General features: G+C 33.9%; 2 protein-coding genes across 4 annotated transcripts in view; one reads left to right on the forward strand and one right to left on the reverse strand.

Annotated features, from left to right (window-relative positions):
* Positions 1–2504: 2504 nt before the first annotated feature.
* The window catches only part of LOC118440954 (UNC93-like protein), a 39097-nt gene continuing 27147 nt past the window's right edge, over positions 2505–14454 (reverse strand). The window contains exons 1-7 of one of the 2 annotated variants that reach the window (XM_085664936.1): positions 11620–12345; positions 8013–8335; positions 7136–7769; positions 6600–6991; positions 6366–6498; positions 6138–6275; positions 2505–6027 (exon numbers count right to left, since the gene is read on the reverse strand). In XM_085664936.1, the coding sequence (XP_085521062.1) occupies positions 5807–6027; positions 6138–6275; positions 6366–6498; positions 6600–6991; positions 7136–7769; positions 8013–8210 (1716 nt within the window). In that variant the 5' untranslated portion in view covers positions 8211–8335; positions 11620–12345 and the 3' untranslated portion in view covers positions 2505–5806. Of the gene's footprint in view, positions 6028–6137; positions 6276–6365; positions 6499–6599; positions 6992–7135; positions 7770–8012; positions 8336–11619; positions 12346–14454 lie in introns of those variants that run through there. The other variant, XM_085664937.1, reaches the window with a different exon arrangement.
* On the forward strand, positions 7655–12484 carry LOC146873203 (uncharacterized). 2 transcript variants are annotated; one of them, XM_085664941.1, is made up of 3 exons: positions 7655–7754; positions 11984–12080; positions 12186–12484. In XM_085664941.1, the coding sequence occupies exons 2-3, from the start codon at positions 12056–12058 to the stop codon at positions 12482–12484; spliced, it is 324 nt and encodes a 107-aa protein (XP_085521067.1). In that variant the 5' UTR covers positions 7655–7754; positions 11984–12055. The 2 variants fall into 2 exon arrangements, with proteins under 2 accessions (XP_085521067.1, XP_085521066.1); XM_085664940.1 differs by lacking the exon at positions 7655–7754 and adding an exon at positions 10994–11456.

Genomic DNA, 14454 nt, shown 5'->3' on the forward strand with positions numbered 1-14454 from the left:
TGTGTGCGTGCGCGCGCGCACGTGCGCACGTGCGCGCGCGGGTGTGTATATATATATATATAAAATATAAATGAATATAAATACTATATATATATACATATATGTATTTATTTTTGTCGGTATTCCGTTAAAGTATTACGTAAAGTTAGCTTATATGTATTAAATTTTTTTTTATAAATTATAACGGCGTTTTATCTGGATTTAATAAATTAATGCAATTACGTGTACATAGTACGGATGATGGTAGCTGTGTTAATCCTGCGGGTCAGACGCGAATAGTCATGTTCCATGCTTGCGCGTAATTACCAAAAGATAACTTCATTTTCATGCAATATTATCAAAGTGACAATGTGAATAAGGAATTTATTACTACATATTCAGAGATTCCGTTCTACGAATTGAAAGATCCGAATGAAAGATATTGCGGTTGAGATATTATGGTAGTATTCCGCGTAAAAATTATAATGTACATAAGGATGGGATAGAAAAGAGAGGAGGGTGGGAGTTTAACGACACAAAAATTAGTAGAGTAGAAAAAGTGGCTCTAAGTTTGGATGGTCGTACGTACATTGATATTTACGTTTTGTCAGTCAATAAAATGCGATGCGTACGAGTCGAGATTTTGCACAAAAGAAAAAATATTACACGACAAAGGCGCGTAAGATATTTTCCTTTTTACCGATGAGAGTCACTTTTTCTTTTACGTACATTAATTATACGCGTTGAGATATAATATTATAAAGTATATCGTTGGACCGAAACAAGCGAGATCGAAAGTTTCGAGAAAGATAGACTGCCTTCTTGTAATTTCACATTCATAGAGCATAAATCATCTACCGTTTTTTGCCTCGGTTGATTTTAGTCTAAAGTCTACGTTATCATCGGTATGTAAAAAAAGAAGAAGAAATGCAAGAGTACGGTTTAATAACATGTAACGTGCATATATGTGTAGAAATGCCTCTATGTCTCGAGAGAGAAGTAAAAGTAAACAATTAAAGATTTTAAAATGCAAGAAATGAGATCATACGACATATCTGCTCTTGTTTTCAAAAATCGTCTTTTGCGATGAGAAAAAGTCTTCTTCACGATTCGCGTTTAACTTTTCAGTATTGTGAATCTTACATTACATTAAAGTATATTAATACTGAAAATCCTACGCAGGTTGTTATTAGTAATTCAACATTATTGTACGATTGTCGACATCGCAAGATATCGAACTACGACTCTGATTTTTTACAGTATTTTCTTCTTTGTAATAAGAACACGTGATAAAATAGAGAGTTACTTATGATAGACTTCCTTTAAACTTTCTTTCTAATATTCTTATCCTTCTTTCTTTTTTTTTTTTTAATATAATTATCATAAATTGGTTTTTATTCTTATTGTTAGTATTATTTGCTTCTTTTGGAACGACGCAAGTATACTTCCTTATGATCTCTGTTGTGTATATTGACTTTGATATTGAGATATATATGTTAGTAATCCACATCTATAACGATGATGTCGATGATGACGATAACAGTCTGATAAAGTATATTATCTGAAAGATATATTTGTTTCCCTAAAACGTATGTATGTGTGATTTTTTCTTATAGAGGTCAATAAAAGGAATCTATTATGAACATTATGTTAATCACCCAGAATTTTTGAAAGGAAAAAGAAACTTGATCGATGAAATAAATAAATAAATAAAGAGGCATAGTTATACTGATTATAGCGAAGTGTCTCCATGGCGTTTAGCGGTATGATGAATGTGAGTGAACTAGATATATATATATATATATATACATATATACAATTCTATTTGTTATATTTATTATTCGCCTAGTACGTCAATACGTAAAAAAAAAACTATTAACTCACGTCTCATATGTGTGATGGTGACAATAATTTAGATAAAGATAATGTTATTGACGTGTAGCGTATGAGTCTTATAGATTGTATTATTTGTCACTATGGTTGATTGGCATGGATGATGGAAAATAATAGAAATGAATTAGTTAGAAGCCTTGAGAACGAGCAAACAAAAGATTTCTACATTTTGTGTAATTACGATTGCGACAATTTGTAATTCTACTATCGAAACAAGTGCGACACTTTCTTTCGCTCGCTTACTGTCAACGCTCGGGTTATTATTATAATCGCAATTTTACATAGTAAAAACGATTTATATTATACATACCTATAGTTAACTTTGTATATATGTTTGGAAATTAATTAACGCGAAAGTTGAGTTAGAAGTGTCGCTTATAGAATATATATATATATATATATATATATATATATATATATATATATGTAAATGAAAGAAAAGATCTAGAAATAAACGCATTTATTGTTTGCTTTTTCTCAACCTAAAAAAGGAGAATTTGGTTTAGAGAAATATTTAGTATTTATCCTTTCTCGAAGTTGGTAAATGCGCGACAAAAACCAATGAAAGTTAAATTAAAACGTCGTTCGATATAAAATAAGAATAATATTTATTATTTCATGAAATACAATAATTATACATGCCTTTCCAATGCGTTTCATAATCCCCCGCTTTGGAGATCCGATGTTCTGTGTTCCTTCAACAAATTTTAAATTTAATTAAAAATGTCGACAAACAAGCACGCAAAAAGATGCTACAAGTCATATAGGGTGACACTGTTTATCTTTCGTCCTGTTTGTTTATTTTTTTTTATTTTATATTTACGGTCCATTCTTTATAACTTTGTCTGAATTTGAATTTCCTACAGTTCTTATAAAAACACTATGCTTTTTCATGTTGCATGAAAAAGTCTATTACATTAGACACGCGACACATTCCATTTTGTGATTTCGATAATTCTTTTAATATTCTTCTAAACATTACTTACTATGCAACACGTATTAACCTTTTTTTTTCTTAAATCTTCTTATTAATTGTTAAATAATTACAGATTCTTGTTTTAATCTTGGTAACGAATTATGATCATGGTTGTAAGGAATTTACATCGGCTTTGTATGTTACTTGCGCTTTAATTCATGATAGGTTAGAATTTTTTAAAGTTTTATTACGGTAAGAAATATACGTGGATAAACTTATCAGGAAAAAGTTTATCCGTAAGAATGTATATATTTATGTACGTACATTGGGATATAATCAGGCACGTGGTGCTTTTTATAGTTTATTTTTCGCGATTATTATAAGGTAATGAATGTCGTGCGTATTTTTTTTTCATATCATCTCCTTTCGTCGCATATTACTTTGATATTACGATTCTTGTAAACGAAGAATGAAGATTATACGATATACGATGTATAGCAGTATATGGTCGTCGTTTGAAAATCAATGGGTGGGAGAAAAAAGAGAATAAATTTTAATTTACCAATTTTCGTCGAATTCGACGCGTTTGAAAAAATTCCAATACGTTTCAATAATTTACTTAAAATGATATGAATTAATACGATATGATGTACATTGGTCCGACTTGAAAACTTAAAAAAATAAGAAATAACGGGCTGATCTATATAATACAAATAGTGTGCTATTCAGCAGGTTTTTTGATCAGTCCGATTGGTATAAATTTGGTATAAATTTTCAATTGACGTCCATCGCCGTACGCATGCCCTTATTAAAATGCTAACGATTTTCATAAAAAATGTGTTACATTATTCGTAATATTAATTATAAACTAACGATATGACACGATACGCGTGTCGAATTTCTTTCTACACAACTTTCACATTTTTTTTGCATTTTACTTTTTGATTTCATTTTAATTTTCCCCGCTTTTTCTTTTTTCTACACTTTTTCAATTTAGCTTAAAGGTAATGTGTTGATTCGTAAGAAAATTTGCACTGGAAGTGTATTGCGGTATAAATTCCGCATATATTTAATTTTTTCTTGATTATCTTTTTTCCCTTTTTTTGATGCTTCATCATACACAATTGGAACGATTGATGAAAAGGGAAGGCTCCTACCCTAACGTTTTTTTATTATTTACAATTTGATAAATGTTTTATCGATAATAATTTCTGTTGCTTTTAAAATTTGATCGATTTTCAGGAGTAATAGTATCCCTTCAGATGAATTTCTACTATAAATAAAAATTATGGTTTATTTAACACATTGAAAGCTATAATTTCGCGCGAATCACATTAAAACTTTTACTTCCATTTTGAAAATCTTTCCTTACGGGTTTAATGATATACATAGATATTCATATCTATGATAGCGAATGCACGTATTGCATAAATGTGTTTTATTGGGCGTTTATTCCGTTTACTTTTTAAAAAATTTTTTTAGTCAATCTATTTATTTATTTTTTCTTTAATATCTTTTCGGTTTAGCATATCTTTATTACTGACGAAACATTAGAAACTACCTACATATATGAAAATCCGACCGGAGCATTTTGCCTAGGTTTTAGTTTTATCATCAAACAGTCATTTTTAAATAGAAAATGAATTGCATGAAACTATTGAATATGTTATGTCTCTTCTGATATCGGTATGATTTTTTTCAGGTATACCATTCTTCTTAGGAAACAATGAAAAACTTAAAAATATAAAACTCGTAATAGGTATATCATCACATTTTCTGCTCTATTGTTCTTTTCTATTATCAATGGGAGATCCGTACGAAACTTGCGTGACTCAACCTGAATGTAGATTATATGGAGTGAGTTCGTAAACTGTAGAGGGAACGTTACGATTTTTCCGTTTATTTTTTACAAGTTGGAACGTTTTGAAAGACATCAAGTATAGATCAATGGTTATACAGGGCGTGCATCTCGGCATCGATCATGATTCGTGAAAGTTCGCGAACAATTTGTACACACTAGTTACTTATATTTATCTTGGGAAAGGTGCGTGAATAAGACTATTTCCTTGAGTTTATTTCCCCGCGATCAATCGTGATCTTATGTTTATTCATTAGCTGAAAAGTTGAGAAGCACAGAAACTGTTATTCGGCTAGGAATTGAATCCTAATTACGTATTTGTTCCATCCAGCATATTATTCGATGACGCGCGCTTTTCGTTGCACTCATAGATCAATTTTGAGTATTTGAATGCTCGTTCGTCTCGATATATCAATATTGAAATTCATTGCTCTTAGGATCATAAAAGAGGTTATTTTTCTTATCTGTATCATTTTTACTTATTCATCTGACCGTTAATTGTTCGCAATCCACTTTTGTTCGTATTAGCAAGAAACAACAATGACATTACATTCTTTCGTTATCATTAGACCTCGAAGAATCATATTCTCCTGTATACTATCCGATATATTTTTTATCTTCTTTGTAGGTAAGAAGAACAAAAAATGGAGTAAGAAGAAAGGAGTCGAGTGTGCTATATATAAGTAAGAACGCTAGAGGAAAAAAAGGAGAAGAGTAATCGAACGAGGATTCGTTTCCAAAACGTCGAGAATGTCATCTATTCGAGAAAAGTAAGGACGACGAAATCGGAGAAATTTCGAGATTGTTTGAAACATCTCGATTTCTCACGAGAGTGAGAAAATGGTACATTTTGGTTCGTTGGTCGCGACTTCGACGCTGCTATTCCTTCGTGCTTGTTCAGTTTGTATTGAAAGGGGAAGCGCATCCTCATTAGTTATCAATGTAGTTGTTTGACAGGCGAATGCTACACTATTGGCCCTTCTCCTCGAAGATCTTCCTTTAGGGGTAAAAGTCGCATTCTCGGCCACCGGGCTGCTCCTCCGTCTGCTGCATTTCCTGGCCGTCCTTAAGCTGGATGGAACGATTCTGCCTCAGTCCGATCTATGCCTTCCTTCGATCTCGATTGTTGATCCTCGGTCGCTCGCGGTCGATTCTATTGGTCACAATGGTGCTAGACTTTTACCTCGCTTCGCTAGTCTAATTTCGAGCCACACATGAGGTACGACCGATAGCAACAACATGAATGCTAATCCAAGAACACGGAATCGTGTGCAAACCAAACCATGAAGACCCAACGCTAACGAGAGTCCTAACCATCTCCAAAAGAGTGATGTTGACAACGGACCTTGCCAGGAATTTGGATAGAGACCTAGTACTAAAGCTGAAAATAAAGTATTTCGCTCTAGAGGATGTTAACAAATATCACGCCTTGAATATCATTTTGTTATTGCTGCTTATTTTGATCGATTTCAATCTCACTAAAGAACTCACTGTATATTAAAGTTTCCCAGATAGAGTTGCAAACTCCCCAGGCAGCTGATATGACATGGAAAAGTGCCGGATCGTCGCCAGCCGGTCTCCAGACGACCAAAACGAGCAACAAACAGGCATGGAAAGCGAAACCCACGACTGCAACACAAAACCAATAAAATTAAACGAGGTATGTAAATACTTTTCCAATAAATGTTTATATTATCGTCGAAGCGAGAAGCACCTTACCTACGACAAAGTATCTCTTGATGTGCCTCAATAACATGGAGAGCGTTACGCCGGCGAGACCCTGTAACAAAGCCAAGCTCAGAAAACTGACAGTGATGGTGCCAACTCCGCCAAGGGCGCAAGCCACATATGCCTGTTGATAAAGAAAAAAAGTCAATGAAATCAGTTGAAAGATAGGCCAGGAGAATTTTTTCATTCAAAAATTCATAACTCGAATATCATTTCAAAACATACTTCAGTGAAGTCGGCGTAAATGAAACCTTGCTCGAGACCGATGAAGAGTGTTAATGGAGCTGCTAATTGCAGCTTTGGATCTTGAAAGGCGCACTTGATGGATTTGAAAATGTTACGTGTGCTAACTCTGTCGTTTATATTTTGCGGTTCCTTCATTCTCGAATCGAGAAAGGCACAGGAAATGCCCATTCCTAGAACGGCAAGGCCGAACCAAATACTAATCAACATCTTCGACGTATTATTTGATATTGATGGTAAATAGAGACTTTCGTTATAGAAATAAGTCTCTTCGGGGCAATACTCTGCACCGCAAATGTCTTCAATCTCGCTTTCCGTTACATCTGGTGGGATCGAGTCCGTAAGTTTTACCAAGACTGCCGCGATCAGGCAACCTAACAAGTTATAGAAATGTTAGGCGGATGGAATTATATTGGGAGAAAGAGAGAGAAGCAATTATAAAATAGAACGGCAGAAGCAATAGAGAAGCATAATAAAGTGAAATAAATAAAGATACAAATAATAAAGAATACGTTTACCTATTGCGAGACCCACATCTTCTGCCAATTTGACGCCTCTGTTGAGTCTTCTCAAGAGACAATCACGCCTAGTTTCGTCTGGATCTTCGGGATCGACACAGAGCAAAGCTAAACAACTTGCCGATATGTTGACATGCGAGGTCCTTGCCAAAAAACTCGGACTGACGCAGGCACCCAAGATGGCGTAACTAGGTAAGAGCACATACCACTTCGGATATAAGTGCACACCGACGAAGATTGTCGTAACAAAATGATTGAGGCTGATTACGAGATTCGTGCCAAGTTTTTGAAGAAGAATCGGCGCGAAACAAGCGGTGATCGCAGCAATGGCATAAAGTAGAGCCAATAATATCGGTCCAAGATGAGGGTTGAATGTCCCAAGACCAGCTTGGAGAGGAAAGATCGGCAAGATCGCGGCTGAGGAAGTTGCATGGCCGAGAAGGAGAGCCGCGCAATGCCTTAGAATTGCTTTCTTTGTCGGACGTGGCCCGGACGGAGTTGTTCTTACGGCAGCTATCAATCGACGGACTGATGAAGCTCCCGCTGAGGAATTCATCGAGTCTCGTCGTCTCCAAGACAACGCGGCGGATGTCCTGGTCGAGCGACATGAAATCGGCGAGTACGCTGCCATGTGCTACAAGTTATTTTCGTCTTTAGTTTTTTACTTTAAGCTATATTAACATATTGCGGACTGGTAGTTTTATTGCTAGCTTTATTCAGTGACCAAGTATGATTTTGGTGAATAACGCAAATACGAGAATTCTCATGACCGGTCACAAGTTCTAGAACAGAACAACACGAGAATTCTTGTGATCCGTCCGCAATGTGTTAAGAAAAATAATGGCAAAATCGCTAATTTCTTCAATATTTTACCGACCTCTAACATAGCGTCATTATCCCACAAGGTAGTGGTATGATGATTTCCACTGCTTCTCGCACGACGATGGGTATGTGCTAACGGTTGAGTTTGAGCGGGCAATCTCATCGGACCTAGTCCACCAATTGCTACGGCTCTGTAAACAGGACTTTCGAGTTTCTCCTTCGACAACTCATGTAGATTTGGCAAAGAGCCCATCTTTCTTTTCCCTTGCGCCTTTCCTGCCTTCCGCTTTTATCCTTTTCTTAATCCACTTTTTTCACTTCTGTTTTCTTACGTTGGCATTTCCCAGTCATCTTTTCTTTTATTCCTTCTTCAGTGAGCTTTTTTGAACGAAAATGTTAATAATTATATTGCCCAACTGAAAAAAATTTTTGACTTGATGCTTCAGAAATTGAACTCATTCTTGGGTATAGTTGGTGCACTGATGTCAAAAATACCATCGGTTTTACCGTATTAGATCTAGTTTTCGAGATAGGGTATATAATAGTCTTATACGAGTTGAGACTGTTGTTAGAAAATTGTTTATTGGCAACAATATAAATACGTATTTCAGTAATGCAAAAAATGTTTATAATCTAAATAATCATCCAATGAATTGCAAACTTTCAAACTTTATGAGCTGTCTGTTTATAACAATTTGTATCAGTACACGTACTAATGATGTTTAAAATTTTGTTCGATGAAAACCCAACACAAACATTATCGAAAACATACGTGTTCGGATCGCATATTTTCCGAAGACCGAGAATGTGCAGGAGAGAAACTGTGTTCTGAGAGACCTTTGATGGCGAGAACAGAAAAAAATGTTCAAAAAGTCTTATATTTTTAAAGAGTTAAGTTCTTATACTTTTAGATCAACTTTAACATTAGGATCAGTATTACGATAGAGAGTTCGTCATACTTTGTAGACAGATAGATGTTTCATCATGACAATGTCATCTATCACTTTTCATCGAACACCGAATTTTTATCTAGAAAGGACATTCCAGTAATTTCATTAAATCTAAGTCCTATAGACTTCTTTCTAAGCCTCTGAAGAGATTTATTTTGAAAAAATAATGTGATTTTATAAATTTTTTTCAAATACAGAATTTTCTAATAATAGTCTCACTACATTTTTGTTACATTTCGTATAAACTCGTTATACCGTATTTCGAATATTAGATTTGATACGATGAAACCGATGATATTTTTGAAATCAGTATCGTAGATATATCCAAGAATAGAACTAATTTTTTAAGTAAGAAGCTTAAACTTGCTTTTCACAAATAGATGGCCTATAAAATATTGGATTTTCGTTGATTGATCATTGGTTTATTGCTAAATCTGTATAGCCGCAATTGCAAATGGACGAGAGCCATGTTTAGAATTCATTCCATCGAGTTAGAGAAATAACCTAATGAAATATTGACTGTAAAAGTGTTCGCATCATTTTTAACTTCCGATCCCATTAATACCCATTCTGATAAAAATCTGATACTTGTACGATTTCTGAGGTAACAAGAAAAAAGTCAAGAAGTCGATCGATGTACTAGCAGGTTTTCCTTTCCTTTCAATAGTATAAACCAGATGAAGAAGGAAAAGAATAATCAGAAAAAAGGATAATAAAAATCAATCGATCTGTCGTAAGGTAACCTTGAACAAGAACTTGCGACGAAAGAACCGTTAGTGTAGATATTATTTATTGACGGCCTTGAAATAATGATTGGAGAGGGCCGATTGGTCGATCGTTTTCTCGTCAAGCCAATCATTGACAAAGATCTCATTTCATGCAAATCGTAAAGCAATGAGATCGGTAAGAAGTGCGTACACACCTCCACGTTTCGAGTGATAGAATAAAAAGGAACTTTCGTAACAAGTGGAAAACTTGATCTTCTTAGCAGGATTTACATAATTCTTCCTACATTTTTAATTTGTTTTGCGATTGGACACACCCATTTCCATGATTTCGTCACTCTAAAGAATTCATTTAACTTGACTTGATTGTGATCTAATCAGATCTCACTTTTTTTTTGTCGAATATTGCAGTGATCATTATACACGTGCACATTTACATACAGGAAAAAGTAAGAACATGAATCACAATTCGTCAATGATCGAAGATACATCGAAAGAACTATAGACCTTGTAGAAAATGATTTATGCGCAATGACTGCTAATGACATAAGCGCGATTGGTGTGATTGTATCATAAAAAGCGTATTTCCTTCAAAAAACCGGCTATACAAATTTATTATTTGTTTCTTTTTCTTTTTTTACAGATATTTCCTATCGTGAATTCGCACTTGAATTAGTTTTCTTTTATTTCTCGTTACTTTTAAGAAATCCTATATACTAAGAATATTTTAAGAATATTTAAAGAAATTACTATTTCTATCGTGTTCCAATTTTCTCTATATTTTATAATAATGTTTGAAATAATTCAAAATGGATTTATAGGGCTTTCTAAGTAAGTAGCTAAAAATCTATTTGCCTGAATGTGTTTTAAATATTATTATAAGAATTGATATTCGTAATGATGATAATGATTCTTTTATTATCAATAACCGTTAATAATATGTAACATGATTCGTAAAGCCAGAACGTGACCTGACAAGCATCTATTATTACATGGACACACGTTTGCCGTAGCATTGGTAACATACGGTCGATCGACAATTAATCGCGGTAATAGAGCGAGTAATCCGAAACAAAGAATAATTCATGGACGACTGAAGGGGAGAAGGGAGAAAAATTAAGAGAGAGAGAGAGAGAGAGAGAGAGAGAGAGAGAGAGAGAGAGAGAGAGAGAGAGAGAGAGAGAGAGAGAGAGAGAGAGAGAGAGAAAAGAAGAAAGAGGGAAGACAGAGAGATCTTGTCTCATAATTTTTTTTTTATTATATCATTATAATATGAAATATATATATTTATATATAATACATATATAATATTTTTTAATATAATATCATTATTAAAATTGTCGAAATCGAAACAAACGAAAAATTCAAATATTTTTGAAAAAAGTGAAAATAATAGCATATTGTATTGTTCCTTTATATTTTTTCATCGAAATCAGATCTCGTTGAGAGCAGTATGAGTTCAAAGAGAAACGAAATACGAGGTTGTCAAACTCCTTTCAATTTTCAACATGTCGATGTTTCGATTTAGATTACGACCTATAAGTATTACGCGCCTTTATTGTAACTCAAATCCAAGCTATGCCTTTTTTCTATTTTATCTCTCTTTCTTTCTTTATCTTTCTTTCACTTTACCACTTTTTGTTTTTTGTTTCCTTTCTTCCATCCTTCTTAAACTTATCGCACTGATCTTTTTCTCTGCGATCGTTGATCAACAACTTCTTTGGCCATTTCCGAAAGAAAAACTGTTGCGCACACATGCTGCGTAAATCGACATAAGAGACATATTCAAAGGAGCGAAAAAATGTATGGGTGTAAGACTTGAAGGTAAGTGACTAACATATTGAAAAACGATATTCGGTTGTAACTCTCGTGACGCGAGTTTATTTCTTCTTCTTTAAAAGTATTTAAAAAACATTCAATAATAATAGTGATAATCCTAGTGATAAGATCGTTAGTGAAGATAAGAGAAAAAGAGAAAGGAACTTACTTTTATTCATAATAACCTAGTAAGACGAGCTCTTAAGATGACAGATTCTTCGAAAAAATGACGAAGAATGCGATCCTTGATCCATGAGATTTGCGATCCTTGTCCAACTCCAATTGATCACGATCATGATAGATTCGCGTTAACACAATATCGTGTTTTAAAAATAATTTTATTTTTTAATACATACGTTTGAACGAACAAGAAAAGAAATGAAAGAACGTACAATTTTGTTGAATTATTGGAAAAGAAGTCACGAAATTATACTGGACATTTTTTCTGTTTCTTAACAATTCACGAAGCTTCCTTCGTTTCGTCGAAAGTTTCTCGTATCTCGAAGAAAGATCTTTCTTCTTTCTTTTCGTAGAAAACACTGGTCGATCCTGATATTCACCATTATGAAAAAGAAGGAAGATTACACCCTCTTATCACTTCTGATATGACGGGTATATGCACAGACACAGGTACATGCACACATATCCACATGAGAATACGCGCGTGTATGTATACACACTACTTATATATTTACATATATAAATATATATTTCTCTGTTTCTTTTTTAACGTAGGGCCAAAATGCAAGAAAGCCAGAAGTCCGATCGATTGTTCTCGTCACAATGTAAACACATACGTTAAATTATTCGCAGCAAAAGGAAGAAAAAGATTAGAAAGATTGGATATTTTTCACTGTGAAAGGTTAAAAAATAAAAATAAAAAAAGACAGATATGCGACGTTGTTATCGTTTTCAAAGGACTCGAGGACCGGGATCGGTCTTTTCTCTTGGTCTCTTGTAGTCCTCTCTTTGGCTTTAGCTCAGTTCGGCTCGACTCGAGTCACCTCGGTTCGACTCGTTCCGATGGTCAATAACGGAGAGAATGCGTACTGCATGCGCGCTTCTTCGTTTTCGCACGATTTTCCCAAATTTTGTCTCTTTTTTTTTCTTGGCGAATCTTTCACGTCGCATCTGTTGCGTCGTCCCAACTAACTTTTTCCAAGGGTTTAGAGAAAAGGTCAAATCGGCGAGGAAGAAGAAAAGAAGTGGAAGAATAGAAATCAAAGAAACGTCCTCGAAATATTTTTCGAGATTCCTATATCTTTTCGAAAAACTCGTATTACTTTATATAAGGGAGAAGAAAATACTTACGAATTCTCGTTGCCATAGGACAACAGGCTAATATAATTAATTAGATAATATAATTAATGCATATATTTTACCGCAAAATCTAATTTTTGTAAAATAACTTTGTCAAGTTTTAAATTAGCAGAGACGAGCGATATTTCTATAGCTCTCTAACATTTAAGATAATTTATATATATATTATAAATGCGTCAAGATAAACTTTCTTTAATCGTTCTTTTCATTATTAGTACAATTATTAATTGTATAGTACATTTTTTATTTTACATCGTTATCTAGTGATAGTGTTATTTTTAATTTTCTGTTCAATGGCATACGATTTATAGTATCTAATTAATTTGTGAATTTTATAGTAATAGAGTCATTATGCCAGCATGGATCATTAAAAAAAATTATGTTTACAGATGATCACGACCAAGCAACTTGTTAATAAAACAAAAGTGGATATTCACGAAGGTGTTTGTTTGTATTTCGATTACTCTCGATTTTCAGGAAGAGCAAAATACCAATATTTTTTGTATTTAATTGTAAATTATTAATTGTTATTCACGTATATATCGGTATACCATATCATCAATTTGAATCGAATTTTCAACAAAAATTTTTTAGTTGATGCTAATAATTATGTCTTAATCTTATTCTATGAGGAAATCAATCCAGTCTCACTATAACATATATTATAACGGTTTCGTCTCTTTCATATTGTCTGTTTATTAGAAAATTCTGTTTAACGAATCAATTAGACGATTGGTAGTATTGTCTAGCCTGAGGCTTTATCGTTTCAATGTCAATAGTCTTTGATGTTCGAATTTATGTTTAAAAAAGGAATGTATCTAGATGTATATTTCACTTGACTGGAGATCATTATTGACCTTTGATTTTATTTACGTAGACATATATACGACTATGTACATATACATGTGGTCAAACATATTTTCACTTTTTATCATTTTTTTCTTCCTAGTATATCCGTATTACATATATAGGTATATTTATACACATATTAGATGGTAGACATTGTGTCGATTAGGTGAAACCGTGATATCAGGAAGAAAGATAAAGAGGCGGTCTTAGTATGAAAAGTATGTCAATGTTACGGCATTCGCATGACAGATAAAACGTCTCACATCGTTCTATCGGTAATCAGGAGGGTTAATCACCTCTGGATATATCTCATTGATACCAATCGTGTTAACCGACTTCCTCTATGTTTACCTTCTAGAAACTACTTAAGGCCTCAAAGCGGTGCAAAGAGATCGGCAAGATCGTCCTTCAAGGACTTTCTACTTGGAACAATAAGCAAGAATTGTAGTATATCGCGACATGTAGCATGTTTCGTTCTAGTTTGCCTTTCGCGAAAGAGCTATTTTCATTTTCTTTCTATTCTCCTTGCTATATTCCTTATTTATTTTTTTTTCATTTTCACAGTAGTACCAAACGATAGGAAAACGACAAAAATTTGATTGATGATTTGAATGCAAGTAACAGTCACGATGTAAGTATTGCAATGATAATCTTATGTCGTAGTGGTACATCATGAGTGAGATGCACACATTTTTGTCACAGCGATATGAAGAATGACTTGTGATTAGTCAAGCCGAGCTGACCTTGAAAATCAAAGATCGAGAGTGTCTGTGCTCCCACCATGGAGATCGAGAGAGTAATATTCGTATCGTATTGTATTGTAGCATACCGTACT

The sequence above is a fragment of the Vespa mandarinia genome, chromosome 2, assembly GCF_050613455.1.
Source record: "Vespa mandarinia isolate Hongniang chromosome 2, ASM5061345v1, whole genome shotgun sequence".
Lineage (NCBI taxonomy): Eukaryota > Metazoa > Arthropoda > Insecta > Hymenoptera > Vespidae > Vespa > Vespa mandarinia.

Bases quoted from the DNA above. Each gene is read 5' to 3' on its own strand.
- LOC146873203 (XM_085664941.1), top strand. From the start codon at position 12,056: ATGACGGGTATATGCACAGACACAG. The intron at 12,081-12,185 runs GTACATGCACAC...TTTTTAACGTAG, and splicing joins GGGTATATGCACAGACACAG to GGCCAAAATGCAAGAAAGCC.